This window comes from Nothobranchius furzeri, chromosome 12 (genome assembly GCF_043380555.1).
Source record: "Nothobranchius furzeri strain GRZ-AD chromosome 12, NfurGRZ-RIMD1, whole genome shotgun sequence".
Taxonomy (NCBI): Eukaryota; Metazoa; Chordata; class Actinopteri; order Cyprinodontiformes; family Nothobranchiidae; genus Nothobranchius; species Nothobranchius furzeri.
The window spans coordinates 66,601,445-66,622,657 of NC_091752.1; the positions used below are offsets into that span (position 1 = coordinate 66,601,445).

Genomic DNA, 21,213 nt, shown 5'->3' on the forward strand with positions numbered 1-21,213 from the left:
ATAAAATTATGAAATCCTGCATCATTATCACTTGTACCGCTTCGTTTTCACACAGAACATTCTCGTCAGTCTGATTTATGAAGCAGGGATTGCGTGCAGCTGTGTGTACTCCATGTTTGATAGATCACAAACCTACTTGGTGCAAGTACATTTTTTGCCGAGTTTAAGTCCGGTTATAGTAAGGATTCTACGCAATGTTTGATAAATGAGACCCCAGGACTGGCCACAACATTAGGCACATTTGTTACTCATTTCAACACAAAGACCAGTTGCAGTTTTTAAAGTCTTTATTCGGTCACTTGCTGTTTGTACCTGTGGGAAAAGATCAATCGTTACTCAATAGAATCATTATCAGATGTCCTGTACTGGTGTAGCTCTTCATAAAGCCTTAATCACCCTGCCTATTATCACACGCACAAACTTCCAAAGCACCAAGTATTTTCCTTTAGGACATCAACCAAACCTCCACGCTTTAGACTTTTCCCTGATTCAGATGAATAGATGATCCACGTTTTCTGAAAGGACCTGATTCTATTTATTTTATTTTATTTTTTTATTTATTTTTAATCAGGCGTTGGAGCAGGGAAACGTCTAAAAACAAGTGGGACAGTGGGCCTCGAGGAACAGGATATGCTTAGGGATTTTACCTTTGTTGCACCTGCTGCAGTCTCCGTGAGCAGTTGAGCATATTTCTGTCAGGCATAAAAAGTGAACCTAAGATTGAGGAAAAAGAAAAAAAAAAGTTATTTTACAACACTGGTAATAAAAATTTGGTTAAACCTGACTGAGACTGGGACCCTGTACACATGAGGCCAGGCATCCCACAAAACAGAATTTTTTTTTCACAGTTTGGGCAGTTATCCTCCCAAAAGTGGAGATTTACAACTCTCTGCGTCATCAGGATTTGTTTGTGGACGTAAATAAAATTGTGTTTTAGGTTTCGCAACAACGCTGCATGCGACAAAAATGCTAACACGTGTGCTACTTGTGCTTACCCTCGTTAGCTTTTTTACTAGCTTAGTTGCTGCACTATGTAGAAGATCACTGGTGACAGATGTCGAGGTCAGTTGTTGCCCACCACCTAGTCACTTAACGTCTAAAGTATGTTTTTCAGCAAGTACAAATATTTGGGGAACTACCGCCACCTACAGGCTTGGCATTACTATGAAGGGGCTTTAAAAACTTTATTAGCTTTTTTCTGAAAATGAGTTTGTGTGGACCCAAGCTTTTTTCTTATGAGCGGGGCGGGATATTCTTTTTCAAAAGCCCGGCTGTATGTGTACGTGGCCCAAATGTGAGTGCAGGACCCACCTCTGGATCCTCCAGGGTCAGGTATCCTCCATGAAACCTGTATGCTGAACCTTCTACAGGGAGGGAGGGGAAGCTGGGAATTTTAATCCTCTGGATGTACTTCGAGTCCGAGGAAGGAAGCAGCTGTGAAAATCCTCCGCTGCTGCAACTGAACACATTAAATTTTACAATTACAAATGTTGAAAAGACTTACGTTGACAAAATAGCAAGGCAGAAAACATCGACCCTTGAAGTACCAACAGACTTCTGGAAACTTTAACATTGATCCGAGTGATTCCTAGGTTAGAAACTTTGCCAGTTTAATGTTCGACACCACTCTGCAGCCCACTGCTGACCAAAAGCTGCATTAGATAGTTTTGTGGAGCAGGCGGGTGTTTTAGAGGGGGCACCTGTAACCTCCTTTTTAGCTGTTAGCTGTAATGCTAGCCGTTAGCATTCTCAGTTCACCAATCAAAAATCATAAAGGGAAGGCAGAGCCTTGGAGTAAAAGTTAGAGTAATGTCTCTGAAGATGAAGCAAAGAGCTAAAACCAGAGTGAACATCGGCGCCACCTACGCTAGCTTGAGGGAGCTAAAGGAGGCTACGGAATCATGGGGTGTTTCTCAATGCCAAGGAACCTTGCCTTTAGGTCTTGGTCCCACCCCTGTTGCCTAGGAGATAAGTCAGTCATCGGGAGCCACCAAGGCGTGTTCCACAGTTCATGATCTACCGAGGCGTATGTTCTCCGTTTGTTAGCCGTTTAGCTAGCTGAGCAAGGATACACGGGAGGTGTCTTGTAGCCTAGCCTCGGTCAAATTTCCCAGAATACACCACTGTATTTTCAAAGGACGGCAGATCAGAAGCCGGCAGCTACTTTGGGGGCAATTTTTAAGTTTAAATGCAATTTAAAATGTTATTTTTTTTTTTTTTTAGATCTAAAGCAGTTAGCGATGGTTGGTTAGTTGCTTAGTAGTTGCAGCTTGGCTAGCGGGTAGTAACTCGCTTACATATTTAATTTAAATATATACACAATTTTAAAAAGTAAAAAGGCTTACATTTATATAGAAACTTCTGTATAGAATAACGTTATCTCCCGTGTCACGTAACGTTATGTGACCGCCATGGAAGCAGTGGTCACGTGATGCAAGCCAAGGAAGGACAGTGTCCTCGTAAGCAAGGCGCCTGGCCTCGCAAGACATCGCCTTGACATTGACAAACACCCGTGGACTGATGATGACCTGGCTTTGTTGCTACTGGACTTGTAATACTTTTTGTCAAACAGTGTGAATTTTTCTACTTTGGTTTATTTTACATTATCGTGAATAAAAAAAGATTTAAACATTCAACAGTTTAACAAAAATAGAAACCCCATTCAGATGCAGAAGTTCATCTAGTTGTTACTTTCCAGAATTGTAAAGCTTGCTGCACTAAATGGACCCTGCAGATCTATGGTTTTGCTTCAATTTATTGTGAACGTTCAGTAAATCGATAAAATCGGCTCCGATCTTGATGATCCTAAAGCTACATTCATGACTAAAACCATGTCATAAACCTGCTTGGACCAGTTTCTGCACTCAGAACCAACAAACCAGCCAATCTCTGCTTTCATTTCTTCATGCAAACAAAAGTCCAACTTACCCAGGCCACAAACAGGAGGAAATTCAACCAACATGCAGGATTTCTTATACAAAGACCAGCTTAATCATACCAACTATTGCATCATCCACACAGACCTGTCGTAAAACACCACCCAGCTGAGCTCCGGAGTCTGAGTGTAGGCCAGGCAGGAGTGGACCAGCAGCACGGCGTTCGGCTCAGGGGGCTGCTCCAGTCTCAGCTCCACGAAAAAGGGTCTACCCTGGATCAGGCTGAGGGGAAGGTGAGCTTCTGGGTAGAAGCTGCTGAATGACTCATCTTCAACAACAAAACAAAAAGGGCTCCTTTTTAGTGCCATTTTAAAGGGTTGTGGTGCGACACTTAAAATGAAACAGACCTGCTGTGATTCTCATGAGCACAGTGGCAGCAGCTGGTGTCGGTGGAGCAGGAGGACGTTGGTCCATCAGAAGGAACTGGACTTCACCTGAAGAGTGAGGGGAACTACACCCCACCAGAAACCTGCAGGCAGAGATAATCAGGAGATCCTGTTCAGTCCGAGACAGAGCCTTTCCGTGTTTCCGTTCTCTTGCAGGATTCTTTGAGTTTCTTTTCCAGGAAGTTATTTAAGGGTCACTGCGCTTCCTCAGACCAGCAAGCTTGTAATAAGGTCCCTTTTTCCAAACAGCTGTAGAAAACTCATATTTGGTTGCTTACTTGATGTTGAAAGTGATTTTTGTCAATAAATGACATCGTCAGAAAGCCAGATTTGTCGCCTTTATTAGGAGTTTGTAACGGCCACGCGTCAGTGGAACGACCACGCGTCAGTGGAACGACCACGCGTCAGTGGAACGGCCACGCGTCAGTGGAACGGCCACGCGTCAGTGGAACGGCCACGCGTCAGTGGAACGGCCACGCGTCAGTGGAACGGCCACGCGTCAGTGGAACGGCCACGCGTCAGTGGAAGGAGTACCGCCACTGCTAAAAGTACCAAAAGCCTCTTCATCATTCTCCAGTTGGTAAAATCCAAGAGCTGCCAGGTGTGTTGCAGTCACAGGTGTGTGACTGGTACCTGGCTGGAAGCTCTTGGACAGCTTATCCTACTTTATGTGCTACTGCGATACGCCACTACCCAGCAGCTCCTGGTTGAGGAATAAGATTTGGTAAAAACGGACCGGTGACCAGCTCAAGTAGGAGGAGCCAAACTGACGTGGCTGCGTATGGGTCTTCTATGTGCTACTTAGGTCCCTGATGGTGAAAATGATATACCTGAGTCAACAGGCCAGTTCCCACCATCAGAACCTCCGGTGCTCGTACATCCCTGACAGCCGAGCAGACTGCAGCTATAATTGTCCGTGGACACCTTTTGGCGCTAATCAGGCAAAGTTCTGACAACTTTGGTTTTGTAACGGCTAAGACGACCGGTCCATCGTAGCTCCGTCACTTTCCTCCCTCACAGAAGTTTCCTGAACCCCCAGAGTGGAAACATGGCTGCTGTGTGCAATTTCGTTCCTGCTTTCCGAGTCAGTCGTGCCAATGCTGTTTGCAATGCAAAAGGAGAATTCTTGGGAAACTGATGGCATGAATGGAGATAAACTGAATGTAAACAAACCGCTAACTCTGAATGCTGACAGAACAAAGGCAGCCATCGGTGACGTACCTGCCAGGAGAAGAACCGATGTCCTCGTGGGACTGGATCCTCTGACCAAACTCCTGAGATGATAAAACATGTCACACAAAACAGGTTTGGTTCAGAAACTGACTTTTCAGAGGTTTTGATGTTTAGTTTCGAAGAATATTTGCGTCTAATTTTATGTAAACGTGCATTTAAGCTCAAATCTGAACATCAGGAATTTAGATCAGTTTGCAGCAGCAGCATAAACCAAAGTAGTTTTGAGGATTTGGGGATGAATGTGCAGAGAAGTGAACCTTACATGATGGTCTGGGTCACAGCCATCCTGAGGAAAGTGGAGGTCAGGAGAGCTGACCTTCTGCAGCACGCATGGATGTTTGCTGTTGTCAGGAGGATCTACTGAGGGATTCGCCACAGAGCGAGGCACAGCAAAGACCAAATACTGCCCTTGTGTGTCTGTTAACTCAAAACACACAAAAGGACAAGTTAGGCAGCTCTGAGATTAAAACCGGAGGATAAAACAAACACTGTGGGTGTAGAAGTCCAGCCTGAGAATCACAGATTCAGACAAGTATCAACAAGATGGGTTTAGTCAAACTGACAGCTCAGGGTGGGGCGATGGGTGTGTCCAGATTAGCCTGAAGGTGATCCGAGTGAATAAAGCAAACGGTAAGAAAAAATGTCCAACTTTGTTTTGTTCAAGCCCACCGTCTCCTGATCTGTTTAACTGGTGATCAGACAGATTTAGTTTCTCTGGTTCATAACGCACCGTTTTTATTGTTTCTATGTGGACGGTATTCCGTTAACCCCTTCTGGCCTTAAGGTGTCCAGATGGAGCATCAGGATTAGCACCTTCACCAGAAACCTGCCCGATCCAGCCCTATACTGCCCCCTGGTGGAGGGTCTACAGGTGGCAGGGGGAAATTGTATTCATTACATAATACGACTAACCCCTATAGTTATTGTACTTATGCAGTTTTTAAAAGCTAGATGCATCATTTTAGATTTTTGGTTTTAAACTTTAAGATTGATATCAGCAGGTCAGAACCACAAAATAACTGAGAACCAGTACTGGTGTAGAGTTATTTCAGTTCAGTAACACTAAACAGCTTTTAAAACTTTAAGCTAGAGTTTTACCGTTGATCTCAGTGGTTGTTGAATTAGCAACCTGACCAGCTTCGTGTCCGACACCCCTCTGCAGACCAAATACCGCACCCCCCTATAGGGGGCGCCCTTTACCTGCTTTACGGTTGTTAGCTGTAATGCTAGCAGTTAGTTTTTTTTTGTTTGCTGATTATCAAAAAGCAAAAAAATAAGTTAACTTTTTTGTTGGCATCATGGTGGAGCCTGGAAGTAAAAGTGTAAAGCCTAATTTATACTTGTGTCCCTGTCTGTATGGACACACAGCCATTTAGCATTGACGAAGACATGCACAACTGTTTATCCATTGAAAAGTGACGGAGACCGCAAGCATTTAATTGGTCAGAATGTTGCTTCCTTTAATTTCAACAGCACCACCATTGCCCCCTCAAACAAAAAGATATTTAGCAGCCGACACAGAGCAGATTGAAGCACGCAGCGTAGAAAAGGTCCAAAAATATGAATTTGTGACTAAAGGAGTGCAAAGATATGGAGCAAGCATTTTTAATGGTGGACAGAAATGTCTAGAAACGTGGGTTTAGAGGTGGAAATCGCAAGAAGAGTTGGAGAATGAGGGACAATTTTATCTGTATTGAGAAGTCCCTAAAATACATTAAACTATGCAAACCATAGTAAAATGACTCCACACTCGAGCTGACAGAGAAGTATAAATAAGGCTTAATGTCTTTGAAGGTGAAGCAAAGAGCTAAAACCAGAGTGAACATTGGCACGGCCTACGCTAGCTAGAGGGAGCTAAAGGAGGCTACAAAATCACAGACTGATGGTGACCTGGCTTTGTTGTTACTGGATTTTGAAGTAATATTTTTCGTCTGCCAGTTTGGATCTTTTCACTTTGTGGTTTGTTTAATTATCAGCTAGCTCGTGTTGGTGTTAGCTAATGTTAGTGCTAGCTACAGCAGCTTTGTTTACGACAGTTGTAATTCCACCTTCAACCAGTAGGGGGGAGGAGCAGGAAACGTCTAAAACATTTTTACTAGCAGGATAAACGCTGGTGTAAATTTTAATCCTTAAATCCTTTTGAAGCACTGACCTCACATTCTGTAGAAAATGAACAGATTAACAAATCCTGTATCTTAAAAACAAATAAAAACTGCAAAAACTGTTTCCTGGTGCACCTAAAGACAGAAAAAACGAGTGACGATCACCTTGCATCTTTTTATCCAGCTTCCCTCCATTTCCACCGTGTTGTCCTGCGGCTTTAGATGGACTGAGAAGGCCGTGTATTGGAGGGGGGTCACCAGACCACCCTGCCTCTGCAGCTGGAGCAGATGGCTGCTTATCAAGACCGGAGGAGAGCTGAGAAGTGTCTTCGCCGCCTCCATGTAGTAGCTTCTGCTTGTACTTGAGCATGTGAGGCAGGTAGTAGAGATAGTAGTAATAGAGATAACGCTGGTCCTGTAGATGATGCTCTGAGGGTGGAGAGGTGGTTCGGGGTTTGTGACCAGAAGGTGCTGCAGCTGTGGTTGCACTTTGAGCCCCATGTTTGGATGTTTCATGTGAAGCCTTGGGTGTGTAGTACTTCAGATAGTAGTTGTAGTAAGGATGGTAGTAGTACTTGTAGGGATCAGCGTTGTAGGTGAAACCAGGAGTTGGGAGGACATGTTCAGGAGGAGGAACAGCAAGAGGAGCTGGTTGGAGGGAGCGACGCTTTGAGAATGGAAACTGCACCGCAAGAGTCACCGCAGCGGCTCGTCTTTCACCGCCAGCCTGTACCAGTGAGTCCGTTTTATCCACGTTCAGCTCGTTTGAAGACGGATTTACTTTGTGTTCATCATAGCCGGAGCGTTCCGACGACTTAGTGGAAAGGACAAGGGACAGGTTTGTTTTTGTGGCCAAGTCCGGATAATAAAGACCCAACCGTTTCACCTCGCCCTTAGAAATATGTGGGAAGTAGTAATAGAAGTACGGAAAAGGCTGTAGAGGGTAGGGAGCGTACCGCGCAGACACCTGGGAACGTGTTGGGACCGTGTGTGGAGATGGCATAGTAACAGGAAGAGGACCCGTGTCAGACTGTTTGGTTTTAGGGAGCACTGATGGAGTTTCAGGTTTCCGAGAGTTTGTTGAGAACTCTCCGGACGCTCCTGGACCTGGTTTGGATTTCTGAGGCGTTACAGGAAGGGGAATCTTTGGGAGGTGGTAGTAGTGGTAGTAGGAGCTGAAATCATGGCCTGGAGGAGGGGGGCGAGGAGTTTCCACCTGTACAGGAACGCATGTAGCATCAGCACCTTTATCAAAGAGATCCAAAACGGGAACTTCGGGATGCTGACGTTTATTCTGCTCCAACGGACCCGAATCCTTCGCTTGGTGTTGAGCTGAAAGGTACGCCTCCATCAGAGGAATCTGGTGGTAGATGTCATCGCTGTGCTTTTGCTGGGCGCCAAGAGCAGACTCCTGCGCCGAAGGTGGAGGATTAGGGGAGCCGTACAGGACAACGTTTGGATATGTAGGGTGGGGGTAGTTGGGGGGAGCCAAGTAGAAAGGTGGGATCCACAGTAAAGGACTCAAAGACTCGAGGTTCGGTTTTACGGCTCTCGTTGTGAGGTCAGGAGGCCCATCAGCGAGAGACTGTCGGGTAACAGGAAGTTCCTCAAGGGGACGGACAGGACAGGCCAATGAATAGGTTTTCCTTCCCATTCGAAGATAAAGTGTGTGTTTTCCATCCTGTAGACATGGAAAATAACCACATTCAGATCTGCAGAGAAGCAGGTGAACATCTGAGATGTGCCAGTCACGATTCTTTTGCTCCGATCCTGACCAAAGTCATTCACGAGCCAAGAATCACTTCGTTTTCCACAGAATCGTTTTACAGACGCGACACCATCAGTGTTGGAGGTTAGTTCAGCGAGTTTCTGAACGGATCATTACGGAGTAAAGACAGTTCACCCACTGGTCAGGTTATAAACATCATTTTAAGTAACACCCATTCCATCTTCTAAGTTAAACACCGCTGTGAAGAGAAACGACACCCCAGCAGGACCTGCAGACGCCAGCTGATGGGAGTTCACTGTGTTTATAAACATAGCAGTGTTCGGACCTGACTCCCACACAGCCGAACCAACTTCTAGACCCTCTACACATGCAGCCGGGTGAGCCACAAAACCAAGATCTTCTGCAGTTTGTGGTTTCAGCTTTACTTTTATGTGGATGACGACCCAGACTAGTATTTCAAGAGCTCTAAAGTGAAAAATCACCAAAGTTTTAGGTTTCGCTCCGCGACACAAATGCTCCGACGTCGCTAGCTTGTTTCACTGGCTCAGTAACTGCTCTAGAAGACCACAGGTGAAGGACCACGTGGAGGACAGTTATCATCCACCACCTCGTAAAAGTAAAGATTCTAAAGGTTCTGGAAACTACTGCCACCCACAGGGAAACTACTGCCACCCACAGGGAAACTACTGCCACCCACAGGGAAACTACTGCCACCCACAGGGAAACTACTGCCACCCACAGGGAAACTACTGCCACCCACAGGGAAACTACTGCCACCCACAGGGAAACTACTGCCACCCACAGGGAAACTACTGCCACCCACAGGGAAACTACTGCCACCCACAGGGAAACTACTGCCACCCACAGGGAAACTACTGCCACCCACAGGGAAACTACTGCCACCCACAGGGAAACTACTGCCACCCACAGGGAAACTACTGCCACCCACAGGGAAACTACTGCCACCCACAGGGAAACTACTGCCACCCACAGGGAAACTACTGCCACCCACAGGGAAACTACTGCCACCTACAGGGAAACTACTGCCACCTACAGGGAAACTACTGCCACCTACAGGGAAACTACTGCCACCTACAGGGAAACTACTGCCACCTACAGGGAAACTACTGCCACCTACAGGGAAACTACTGCCACCTACAGGGAAACTACTGCCACCTACAGGGAAACTACTGCCACCTACAGGGAAACTACTGCCACCTACAGGGAAACTACTGCCACCTACAGGGAAACTACTGCCACCTACAGGGAAACTACTGCCACCTACAGGGAAACTACTGCCACCTACAGGGAAACTACTGCCACCTACAGGCTTGGCATGCCTATGATTGTGCTGCCTCTGGATGTCCTGCTTAAGACGAGGTGGTGTGGACCCAAGTTAATTAGATGGGCGGGGGAGGATGTTTGAGTTAAACAACCCAGCTACATGTGAACACCGCCCGATTCATGGTGAAGCAGGATCCGAGTGTCGCCATGCCAACTTAATTCTGATCAGCGAACACCGTCTTCATCAGAACCCGACTCAACGCCTGAGGTTTAACTGGTTTGTAGCCACTGAGTTTTACCTTCAGCGAGACTCCACAGGTAACAAACGGGGCTGCGATGATCACAGCGGCATCTCGTCTGTGGAGGGTGTAGCCACACCGCTTGGCCAACAGGGATAAAGGTGTCCATTCTCCTCTCACTTTGTGGAAACAAATTCAAACAAATTCAGATTAAAAAGACAAAAAGGGTGAATTTTTTAATAGAAAGTTTTGTACCATTTACACGCGACTCCTCAGCAGACAGGTCTGAAAGCCTGAAAGTCATCCCGTTCGGAAAGCAGCAGAGGGAGGTCGGCCTCTCTCCTGGAAGTCTGATCTGAGACTCGGGACAGGACACCTTGACTGGAATCCCCCGCCAAAGGAGCGGCAAAACATGGCTGCCCCCCTGCATTTAAAAACACGTTAAGATTTCAGCTGGAAGCAGCTCTCAGCCACTGGGAAAGCCCCGAACTCTCCTTTAGACCACAGTCACTTCTGTAGCATCACGGAAGGTTCTCCATTTTGTGGCAAAGATCACATTTACCCAGCTGGGTCAAGCTGGGTCGAACAGTACTTTTAAATCCACAGATTAACCAAGGAGCCATGATGTCTGCTAAAGATCCATCTTATCTGCTGCTGTTGTTCCGTCCCAGGAGAAGGACACTTCAAGTTCACGATGATAATAATTAATATTAATAAACTTTGATTTTATTACCGTTTATTATAATCATCATAAATAATCACTTGGTTCAGTATAAAGGTATTTTAATTACATGAAATGAATTATTATTTTGGTGTAATAATGATCAATTATGATTATGGTTGATGACAGTAATGTGTTCAGCAAAGGCGGCCAGCTTCCACCTTATCCATCTAACACAGAGTTCATCTAAACAATAACTGCCAACACATGTTTTTGACGCATGACCAAAGCTTTCTTGTTGAGAGAGTGGGAGTGTTCTGACAACTTTGTAAACTAACCAACACCAGCTTCAAGTCAGGTCTTGAACCAACACCACCCCGAGGAGACGGGACGGCCGTCCTGACCCTCTGCCAAGCTGTTCTGTCACGCCGACAATAGCCAAGAATAAACGTAAACTGTAACCAGCTGACGAAAAACTCCTTACAGAGTTGACTTCTGAGTAAAGTTAAGACGAGAAACTTCTAAACAGCTAAGCCAAACGCTCGACTGTGTACCCGGCGACATCTCTGGACCAGAGGATATCAAAGCTGTTAAAAAATGTCATTAAATTGTCATCCATGAATTGTTGTTTATAATTGTTCAAATCTTTAAGTTTAAAATTGTTAGTAATAAAATTTCTTCTTTTTTAAACTTGCCTCGTTATTGAATTGAAACACAGAAAGGGATAATATTTCTGGTTATTGAAAATGCAAAGATTCCTAGCTTCTGATTCAAAAATAAACTTTTGCTATAAAATGTAATTATCTTAAATTAAACATTAATCTCTGGATTAAAAATAGACTAAGTGAATTGGGGTATGAGCTTCTATTGATTATATAAGTATCTTGGATATTTATACATGATACAGGCTCACATGCTAATATGCTCGGTCATTCTCAGAATTAACAACTGATAGCTAACAGTGTTGATTCTAGTATGTTGTTAATCTCTACACTTCCATTAAACATGCGTCTGCTAACCAGCACTACAAAGATTAATGGTTTTGACTAAATCCCACGTACCACATAAACGGGCGCCTCCTGAAAATTTTGATAGGGGTAGGGGTGGCCAGATGGGACCAAATATATTTTTGGGGTGGCACACCAAATTGGTCCTTGTTGTAACTCTGGGAGAGTTTAGCATGTAGCATTGCTCCTTCATTCATTTTTATTTAAAAAAAGCAGTACGTATCCAAATCATTCAACTTAAATTTTACAGACATTTCAGTTATTTAAAATGTTATTCCAAATTGTATGTAAAATTACATTTTTTAGGTTAATTCACCTGTTGCTGTGTTCACAAAAAACTATAGAGATAAAAACTTTAAAATGGTGAGCAGCAGAAACGTATGTATTTATTTTTTTATTCTGATTATTTCTTGAATTTATTTTATTATTTTATTTGGTTTACAATTATGTCTTGAACAAACAAGATCAATATATGGTTTGACTAAACATTAATATGATTTATTAACACTGACTTTTCCTGGGGGGGCCATGGCCACCCCTGGCCACCCCTTGGGGGCGCCCTTGCACATAAACTAGCTCAGGATTTAAATGTGATGCTCAGAAGTGTCCAGTTTAAGTAAAGCATGACATTGTGACTGAAACAAGCCAAAGTGCACCTGTAGAGCCACGTGGCAGGCGTCGTACTGAGCCCTCAGACTGAAGTCCCTCACTGTGGATTGAACAGAGTAACCACACCGAGGGGGAAGCTGGAACAGCAGCAGCGACGACTCATTCCCTACGGACAGAACCATTACATTGGCCATTACATTTATGTTTGGAATAATTACTAAATAAAAAGGTGAAGCACACCACTCCTCTGCAGGAGGAAAACAAGTTGCAGCTCATTTCCACAAGACACCCAGAAAGTAATAACACGTTAGACCAACGAGCTTATGAACACAAGTCGTTTCCTCTAAAGCTCTCGTTCGCTGCTTTGACTGAGGTCTCTAGTGTGAAGGAATGCCTCGGGAGTTTTCCGTGCAGAAGGAGCTCTGGTACTTCCGTTCCAGGAGGTAGAAGTCAGTCGTAGGAGTCGGGAACAGCAGGATTTAGAGTTTTACTCGACAGTGTGCAAACATCTCTTCTCTGATTGGCTAACACAACTACCACAGAGTGTGTTTGCTCTGCCATGCTGATGCTGTATCTTCATAAATAACACAAGCCTGGAGGAGTTCTGCCATGTTGTGGAGTTGCTAACGGTTAGCTTCTACTAGCAGACACCCCTGAAATAATTTTTGTGCACTAATTGGACCTTGAGGCTCCCGTAGCAGCATTTTTCTGCTATAGAGCTTTAAGAACAGTCTGTAGCAATAAGAGATCTTCCATTCAAATTAATCAGAAAACATCTGAGATATCAGACTAAAAATAATAAATCTGTATCAAAGCAGTACAAGAATCAGAAATCACCATCAGCCCAGAATCACTCAACTCTGCCACCTGCTGACATAAATCTGTTCCTGCAGCCTACTGATGATGCAGACGTCACTGATGTCATCACTACTGATCAAAAGTAACCTGGTCATTTGTTGCTTAACTCCACACTTCTACTTGACCTACATCATAAAAAGAAGAGAGCCATCTTTCTGGACTAGTGATCAGCTCAGTGGCCGAGTGGTAGAGCGTCCGCCCCTGGGACTGGGAGTTCAAGTCCCGGTCAGGTCATGCCAAAGACTTGAATAATGGGATCCAATTGTCACCGACACTCCTAGAAAATCGACGCTCAGCTTCAAGGGGTTGGATTGGGGCTTAAACCACCAAATATGTCTTCAAGCTCATGGGCACGAGTCACATGCAGAGGACAATTTTCACCACACACACACACACACACATCAGTGTGTGTGACCTTTAACAGTTGTGTGAGCTGTCTGACCTCGGTCCAGCAGCAGCTGCATGGCTCGTTTCCTCCTGACCGTCAGCAGCATGGAGTCGTCTCCACACTCCACCGTAGGCTCCAGCTTCTGCCAGCTCTCGTTCGCACCGCTGGACTGCTGACCGCTGCTCCTCGCCTGGCCTCCCCGACCCAGGGCTGGAAAACACAAACAGGAAATGTATGTAGCACACAGCAAAGCAGAAGTCACACGTGTGTGTGTGTGTGTGTGTGTGTGTGTGTGTGTGTGTGTGTGTGTGTACACCAGAAACATGTCTCGTTAACACCCTGCTCCTACTACACACAACTGTTCACACACCATGAGTATAATCCTGTTCGAGGATGAGCCAATCACTGAAAAGGTACACACACACACACACACACACACACACACACACACACACACACACACACACACACACACACACACACACACACACACACACACACACACACACACACACACACACACACACACACACACACACACACACACACACACACACACACACACACACACACACACACACACACACACACACACACACACACACACACACACACACACACACACACACACACACACACACACACACACACACACACACACACACACACACACACACACACACACACACACACACACACACACACACACACACACACACACACACACACACACACACACACACACACACACACACACACACACACTTTTTAGCTACGGTAGCCTGATTATGCATTTCATACATTCATTTCCAACCAGAGCCCCGTAGGAACCGGGCAGACGCGGGTCCTCTTACCTGAATCCACCTGATGAAGAAGATGTTTGAGGTTCGGCTCAATCTGACCGGTGGTGTAGAACTTTCCCGGGAACACATGTCTGATGATCCCTCTGCTACAGTTTCCAGCAGGAAGTCTGGGTGAGCTGAGGAGCTTTTCTTTCTCGCTCGGTCTCCGTTTGAAGCGAGGTCTGAAGCCACTCGCCACCATCCTGGGTTTGAGCCTCAGCTCTGGTCCAGTTCCTCCTGCTCTGTTCTTCCTCCTCTGGACGGCGTTTGTAGGCGTTGGGTGGAGATTCCTGGACGAGGCCTCATGAGAGGCTGGTTGGAGGGGCTGAGATGTAGACTCACACCTCCCAGCTGACAGTAAGGTTGTGACTATGTAAAGAAGCAGGAAACCAAAGCTGTTTGCTTTTTGTTTTAAATGCATGACCAATCCAAGTTTTCCTCTATGCACCTAAACACTGGGACCCACTAACCTGTGGTACTTTAATTTGTAGACTTCCTGCCAGCACACCTGTTCACTAATTGGCTGTAATCAGTCACACATGCTCAGCAGGAGCTGATGATCACTGCAACAGTTAATAAAATAAAGAAAATAATCCTTTATTGTTGCTGTGATGTTTAGATTTTAGGAGCTCTCTTCAAACGGGCGATCAAGCAGCCAAATGGCCTCTAAAACTGTTTTGCTGTCTCAGTTTTCATCTGTGTGTTCTGTGAGGTAGCCCTGGTGTGACCTGAAATCAAACGTATTAGGCACAGCAGCGCTCCAGGAGCAAGAACAGCAGAATCAACGTGACAGCGTCGTTAAAACACACAAATGCATTTGGATCAAACTGAGCACACAAACCAATTTCAGATTTAAAAATCAGATAAAAGGTAAAGTGAAAGGGTGAGCAGCTACAGAGCACAAGCATCAGAAACACTCATTCAAAGGCTGATGAATGCATGAAAGTTTTCAATTTTGATTTAAAAGTTTCTAGAGTTGGAGCTCATTTTAGGTCACGAGAAAGCTGATTCCATATTATTTATTTACTTAATCACTAAATAAATAATTAATTAATCAATTAATTGATTAATTAATTAATGTCCAAACCTTATTTATTTACTGCTAAACCAAATTTAATTTATTACTAATTTATTTATTTCCCTCTGGGACTAATAAATTGCTGGATTTGAAAACCCATCCATCGTCTAACCCGCTTGTCCATGCAGGATCGCGGGGGCAGCAACCTCCGGGCATACAGATGGGGCACACCCTGGACAGGTCGCCAGTCTATCGCAGGACAACACAGAGACACACACAAACAACCTTACACACACACGCACACGCACACACACACACACACACACACGCACACACACACACGGACAGTTTAGATAGACCAGTCAACCTGACAGTCATTTTTTGGACTGTGGGAGGAAGTACCTGGGGAGAACTCACGTGAACATGCAAACTCCGCGCAGAAAGACCTCAGGTTGGGAATCGAACCCAGGACCTTCTTGCTGCAAGGCAGCAGCACTAACCACTTCTCCACTGTGCAGCTGAATTTGAAATTCAAAATAAAAAAAGTCTAAAAAATGCATTAAACACTGTCAGTACCGGCAAGGTTCCAAATATACTAACACTAAGAAAATCGGTCCTTTATAGTTTGAAATCATCTGATGTTGATAACAGTTTAGAATTTTTTTAATTATGTGAACAAAAGAGTTCTATTATCAGCTTATATGAATAACTTCCAGCATAAAATGTTAGTGAAATATCTTCAAAGCTTCCAGGTTACTGGTGTCCACTAGAGGGCAGCAGCGCACCTGTTTCTGTCATCTGACTCGTAGTGCAGTTGGCCCTCTGCCCTCAGGCTTGTCACAGAAAACCTGTAATTTTACCACCAAATTTTGTTTTAATGGCACTAAATAAAGTTTTTATGACATTAGTTGTGATTTGTCACCAGCCTGGTCGTGTGCCGGCTGCAGTGGTGGTGCTGTTGTAGGCTCTGCCTCTGGCTCCATATGTGAAAGGATGCACGGTGTTCACCGTGCTTCACAGGAAGGAATCTCATGGAAGAGCCGGGTGGAGGTTCAGAGGGTGGTGGTGGTGGTGGTGGGGAGGATCAGTTGATGAAGGGTGCGGCAGACAGATGACTCATTTTTGGAGTTGCCTAGCTACAGCCAGGAGTTGTTTTCTTTAGAGTCAGAGTTTTAGCACAGTGTGTGTGTCTGGATTTCACCGAGAGAGGAAGTCTTTGTCTGACGGGTGTAAAAAAAATAAAATTAAAGCAGGAGGAGCAGAACTAGAGGCTAGACCTTAGATGTGATGTAGTGACGTGAGCACGGGAGGTGGGAAGTGCCCAGATGTGATGAAGGGGACATGAACGAAGGCCCTTTTGGTTGGTAACCATGGAAACGGGTTGCGTTAAATGAGAATAACCATGGAAACGGGTTGCGTTAAATGAGAAGAACTAGTCTTTGTTGCATGTAAGCATTGGTTTGGGTTCCTCGTGAACGTATCCGTAGCCCGCTGCTGGAAGGTGGATTTTAATTCTCTAAAGTGCATCATACATGTATGAAGGGTTGCTAGTGCCACTCACAGAGGTATCAGTAAAAAGAGACGAGGCGAAAACATCGGGATCCGAAGTCTCCTCATGAGTCAATAAGTAAAAAGCTAATTCCCAATCCTGTTTGATGTGGCCATGGATTTCACACGTGACTTTTAAGATACGTTATTAATATCATTACTTCATCTGAACACGTTATGAATCATTAATAAGTGTCTATTACGCATTGTAAAAGTGAGCCTCGTTGTGGCCTGGTGTTGTAAAGCTTTAGTTAACGAGGCTAATTTATATGCTGGTAACACTTTACAATAAGGGCCTCTTTATTAAGTTACTTGGTGCATTATTAAACATTAATAAACTACTAAATAAAGTATTAACATCTGTTTAATATTAATGTTAATATTATGCATTAACGAGCAGACATCCCTTCCGTGACCCTTTGTCCTAACCTTAAGGACACTTAATAGTTAACAATATGTTAATATATGGACCCTTTGTTTGTTAATGCTTAATAATGCGCTATGTAACTTAATATAGGGACCCTTATTATATTAACCCTTGTTACCAGAATGCTAAATAACAGTGCTATTTACCGTTTAGGACTCATGTCTTTGGACCTAGGATCCACCGACTAGTCGTTACGGAACCAAACGCTGGGTCACTGACCCTTCGTGTCAGCTCCCGCGCTCCAGCACATTTCACCCCCATCCTAACCTGAACCCTCTTGCAGCCACAAACCTTCCCCTCACAGGGACCAAACGTGTCTGTCCCGCGAGTTCGGACTGAGAATGTGTCGGTTTGGGGCCCAGGCGAGGGGGAGGCTAGGTGGGAAACGTCAGGATTGGGTGCGGCGGGAACGTTAGAAGTAGAAAGAGGATTAAGGTTCGGATGCGATGGAATCTGCTGGTTTGATTCCGCGCCAGCAGACATCCCAAACCCCAGCTGTGACGAAAAAGATCACTTTCATCTTTGGAGTCTGACGCGGAGGGTCGGTGACCAAGCGTTTGTTTCCGACGCGTTGGGAGTGAGAATGTGTTGGACCAGCACCTTGACCTCCATGCGGTACTTTACCAGTAACCACCAGAGCAGCCAGGACTGGAGATATGTGCTTTTTCGTACCATCTGATGTCTTGAGACTGCCGACTAAGTCAGTCCTGCATAAAGAAAGTTACAGTTATCAAGTCTAGACAATGCAAAAGCACTTGCTTCGATCTCTGAATGCTTTGTGAGAACACAGACTTAATCCTAGATGTTACAAATGACCATAAATCAATGGTTACATGGATGTTTTACACTTTACTACAGTCATCTTGTGTGGCATTTATAACTGTTTAATAAGCACAATAAACAGTTCCATTAGCTTGACTGTATAGCGCTCATTTTGATGGTTGTGGTTATTTATAAAGCAGTGATAAATGACAATAATTTAAGCTAATAAATTATGTTTTAAATGCCCTAATCCTCCAGATTACATAACAATGAGAACAGAATCAACTTTATTAACAGACTCGAGGTCCAGAGACAATAAAAACAAACATAAGATAAAAACTACACAAGAAAAGACAAAGATACAAGGAAGTCAATATAAACACCTATACCAATAATGCCATAGTTCAGACTGATAGCGTGTGGTGCTACAGTCAACATCAACCAAGCACTTAATAATAACATTTTCACATTGATTAACTCGACAAAAAAACTTAAACATCAAGTTCCTCAACATAGCGTGGAATGTACCGATCCCAGAAGAGACAAACAAGCAACTCGCACTTTCCCAACGAGGCCTCTTTAGTAATATTCTCAGACAATCATTATATGCTGCATTGAGACGCTCAAGACTTGTTTGCTTATAGGAAGACCACAAATGAGCTGTATACAATTGAGTACAGTATACTTTAACTTTTTAACTGCATTAGTGCACATACCAAACCTACGCACAGGGTATCTGCGGGTCCTTAAAAAGTCTTAAATTTACTTTTCCAAATTTAAGGCCCTAAAAATCCTTAAAAATGACAAATAATCCTTAAATACAATTTCCAAAGGTCTTAAATTACCAAAGACCCAATAAACAAGATTCTTTTATTTCTATAAAATTTTAATGAATTTCTAGTTGGTGTTCAACATTTTATGTCTACGATGTTGGTGTAAGTGGAAGCGTACACATTCAGTTGGTTGTGAAAGGGGGCTGTTTTTAGATGAGCACATTAGCTGGTTAAGCTAGCAGGAGCCTGCAACATGGGGAAGTGTAAGTTTAATGGTAAATGGATCGCTAATACCACAATCGCGACGTGGTTAGCACCGGTTCCAGGCAATAGCTGGAAATTATAGCTTACATTTAATTTTAAAAATTGCTTAAATTTGGTCAAAGTGGCCTTAAAAAAAGTTCTTCAAAAGTCTTAAATTTGGCTCCCTTGAACCTGCAGATACCCTGTACGCACTAACATATTAGCCTGTGCATACATTCTACGACATTGCCGATCGATATCATCATCATCAGTAAATTCATCATTAATAAAGTGCCCCAAATATTTCTATTTGTCCGTCACAGGCAAAACATTACCACATACTTGAAATTGGAGAAACTGTAACCCTTTATCTTCTTTTGTTCTACAGGTCATGATGACACTCTTACTAGAATTGTAGTTGATGTCAAAATCCACCCCAAACTTTGAGCAAATATCTAGCAGTTCCTTTGTTCCCACACTACTAGGACTCAGGATGACAAGATCGTCAGCGTACATAAGATGGTTGACCAGGGTTGATCCAATCATACAACCAGTTCTGCAGTTATTCAACTGCTGTGACAGTTCATCCATGTACAAGTTGAAAAGCACAGGAGAGAGAACCCCGCCTTGCTTTACTCCATTGGCAGCACCTGTAATGAAGTTAATTTACATGTAATTTAAGGACCGTGAGACGTTAAGATCCCATATCGAGTATGGGGTCAATCTTATGGACCACTGAGTTGTTTAACCAGAAGATCTGAACTTTTTATTGTAGGGCTTTAGATAACGCTTTGTATTAACTGAGAGACAAGAGAAGAGAGAGAGTCCTTCAAACGTTTATGATTTATTACTAAATCATTTTACTAATGATGGATGTTCTGTTTGAATGAGGTGTGAGATGGATGGTGTGTGTGTGTGAATGAGTGTTATTCAGAACTCTCGTATCCGGAGAAACAAAGTCTGAGTGGGATGATGTTTTGCGCCTAACTGTGATCAGAGTTTGACCGGAGTAGTTGCATAAACACATGAGACGCCATATTTGTCGCATACCCTCAGGGAGACCTCCATCACGGATCCAGAATGTCAGGTCCACGGACCCTCCTCTCGGTACTGGAGCCAATGGTACAGCGTCACAGCACGACAAACTAGTCCTTGAATTGTCTCCAGGTAAAAAGCGACAGGTGGATCACAGCGTCATAAAGGGACCCTCCTTGGGTCAGTGAGTTCAGCTTTTATTCTGAAAGGAACCGTTGCTTGGTTGGTAAAATTTAAAAAGGGAAGCACGGCTGGCCGGTCCAATACTTCACTTAGCATGCGGTGAACTTCATGGGATCTTGAGAACTGAACTTAAGATGGTGTTGGAACTGTTTTATTAATCTGGATGTTTTTGATTCTGGACGAATCAAAACGGGCAGATTAATAAACGCCACAGAGACTCTGCCACGCTTCAGACTAGGAAGGTTCTGATTGGATCAGCAACAGCAATGTGTCATGTGTTTACATTATGTGTGTCAGTGTGTCTAGTGAACTAGATTAAGTCATTTACTTATTAAAACATATTAATCATAATATTGTGATTTCACAGATCGGTCACATTTTATTATTGACTAACAGTTGTTTTGATGAGCTTTATTGAAAACAGAGTTCTTTGATCTAATAAAAGAAAAGAGTCTCCATCTTCTGTCTTCATTGCTGGAAAGTAAACAGTTTAGAAGCGAATGCATGACCTTGAGGCTGTCTCATGCACTCTAGCGTTGTGTCAGAGGCATCTGTGGAAAGAGTTCAAATAACCTTGGTGGAAATAGCTCCTTCATCACGTTACACACCCAAAGGAGCAGAAAATCTACTACCCCATCTCACCTGCATATCCTGATTAGCATACCAGTAGACTAGGATTCTCAGAATGTACTTAGGAACCCCTCGTTGACGTAATTTAAAAAACAGTTTCAGATGATTTACACGGTCAAAGGCTTTAGACGCATCAATAAAGGACAATAACACAGACGAGTTGCCTCTTTGAAACTTCCTATTGATTTCTTTTAAAGCAAATATGCACAAATCTGTGCTAAGCTTAGACTTGAACCCAAACCGATTATCTGTAGAGTAGATAAAGTCCTTTAGCCTACTTAGCAGCACTTTTCCATAACCTTGGATACGATGCTTGCCAA

The 21,213-nt window shown here is 44.0% G+C and overlaps 1 protein-coding gene across 1 annotated transcript; it reads right to left on the bottom strand.

Annotated features, from left to right (window-relative positions):
- Positions 1-269: 269 nt before the first annotated feature.
- On the bottom strand, positions 270-14,756 carry LOC107376288 (uncharacterized). Its single transcript, XM_015945314.3, has 13 exons — positions 14,287-14,756; positions 13,487-13,642; positions 12,234-12,352; positions 10,165-10,333; positions 9,970-10,088; positions 6,823-8,338; positions 4,818-4,972; positions 4,544-4,596; positions 3,284-3,405; positions 3,024-3,204; positions 1,312-1,459; positions 648-714; positions 270-312 (listed from the first exon to the last, which is right to left on the bottom strand). Exons 1-13 carry the CDS (start codon positions 14,693-14,695, stop codon positions 296-298), a joined length of 3,231 nt encoding a protein of 1,076 aa, XP_015800800.3. The 5' UTR covers positions 14,696-14,756; the 3' UTR covers positions 270-295.
- Between the last annotated feature and the right edge of the window lie 6,457 nt (positions 14,757-21,213).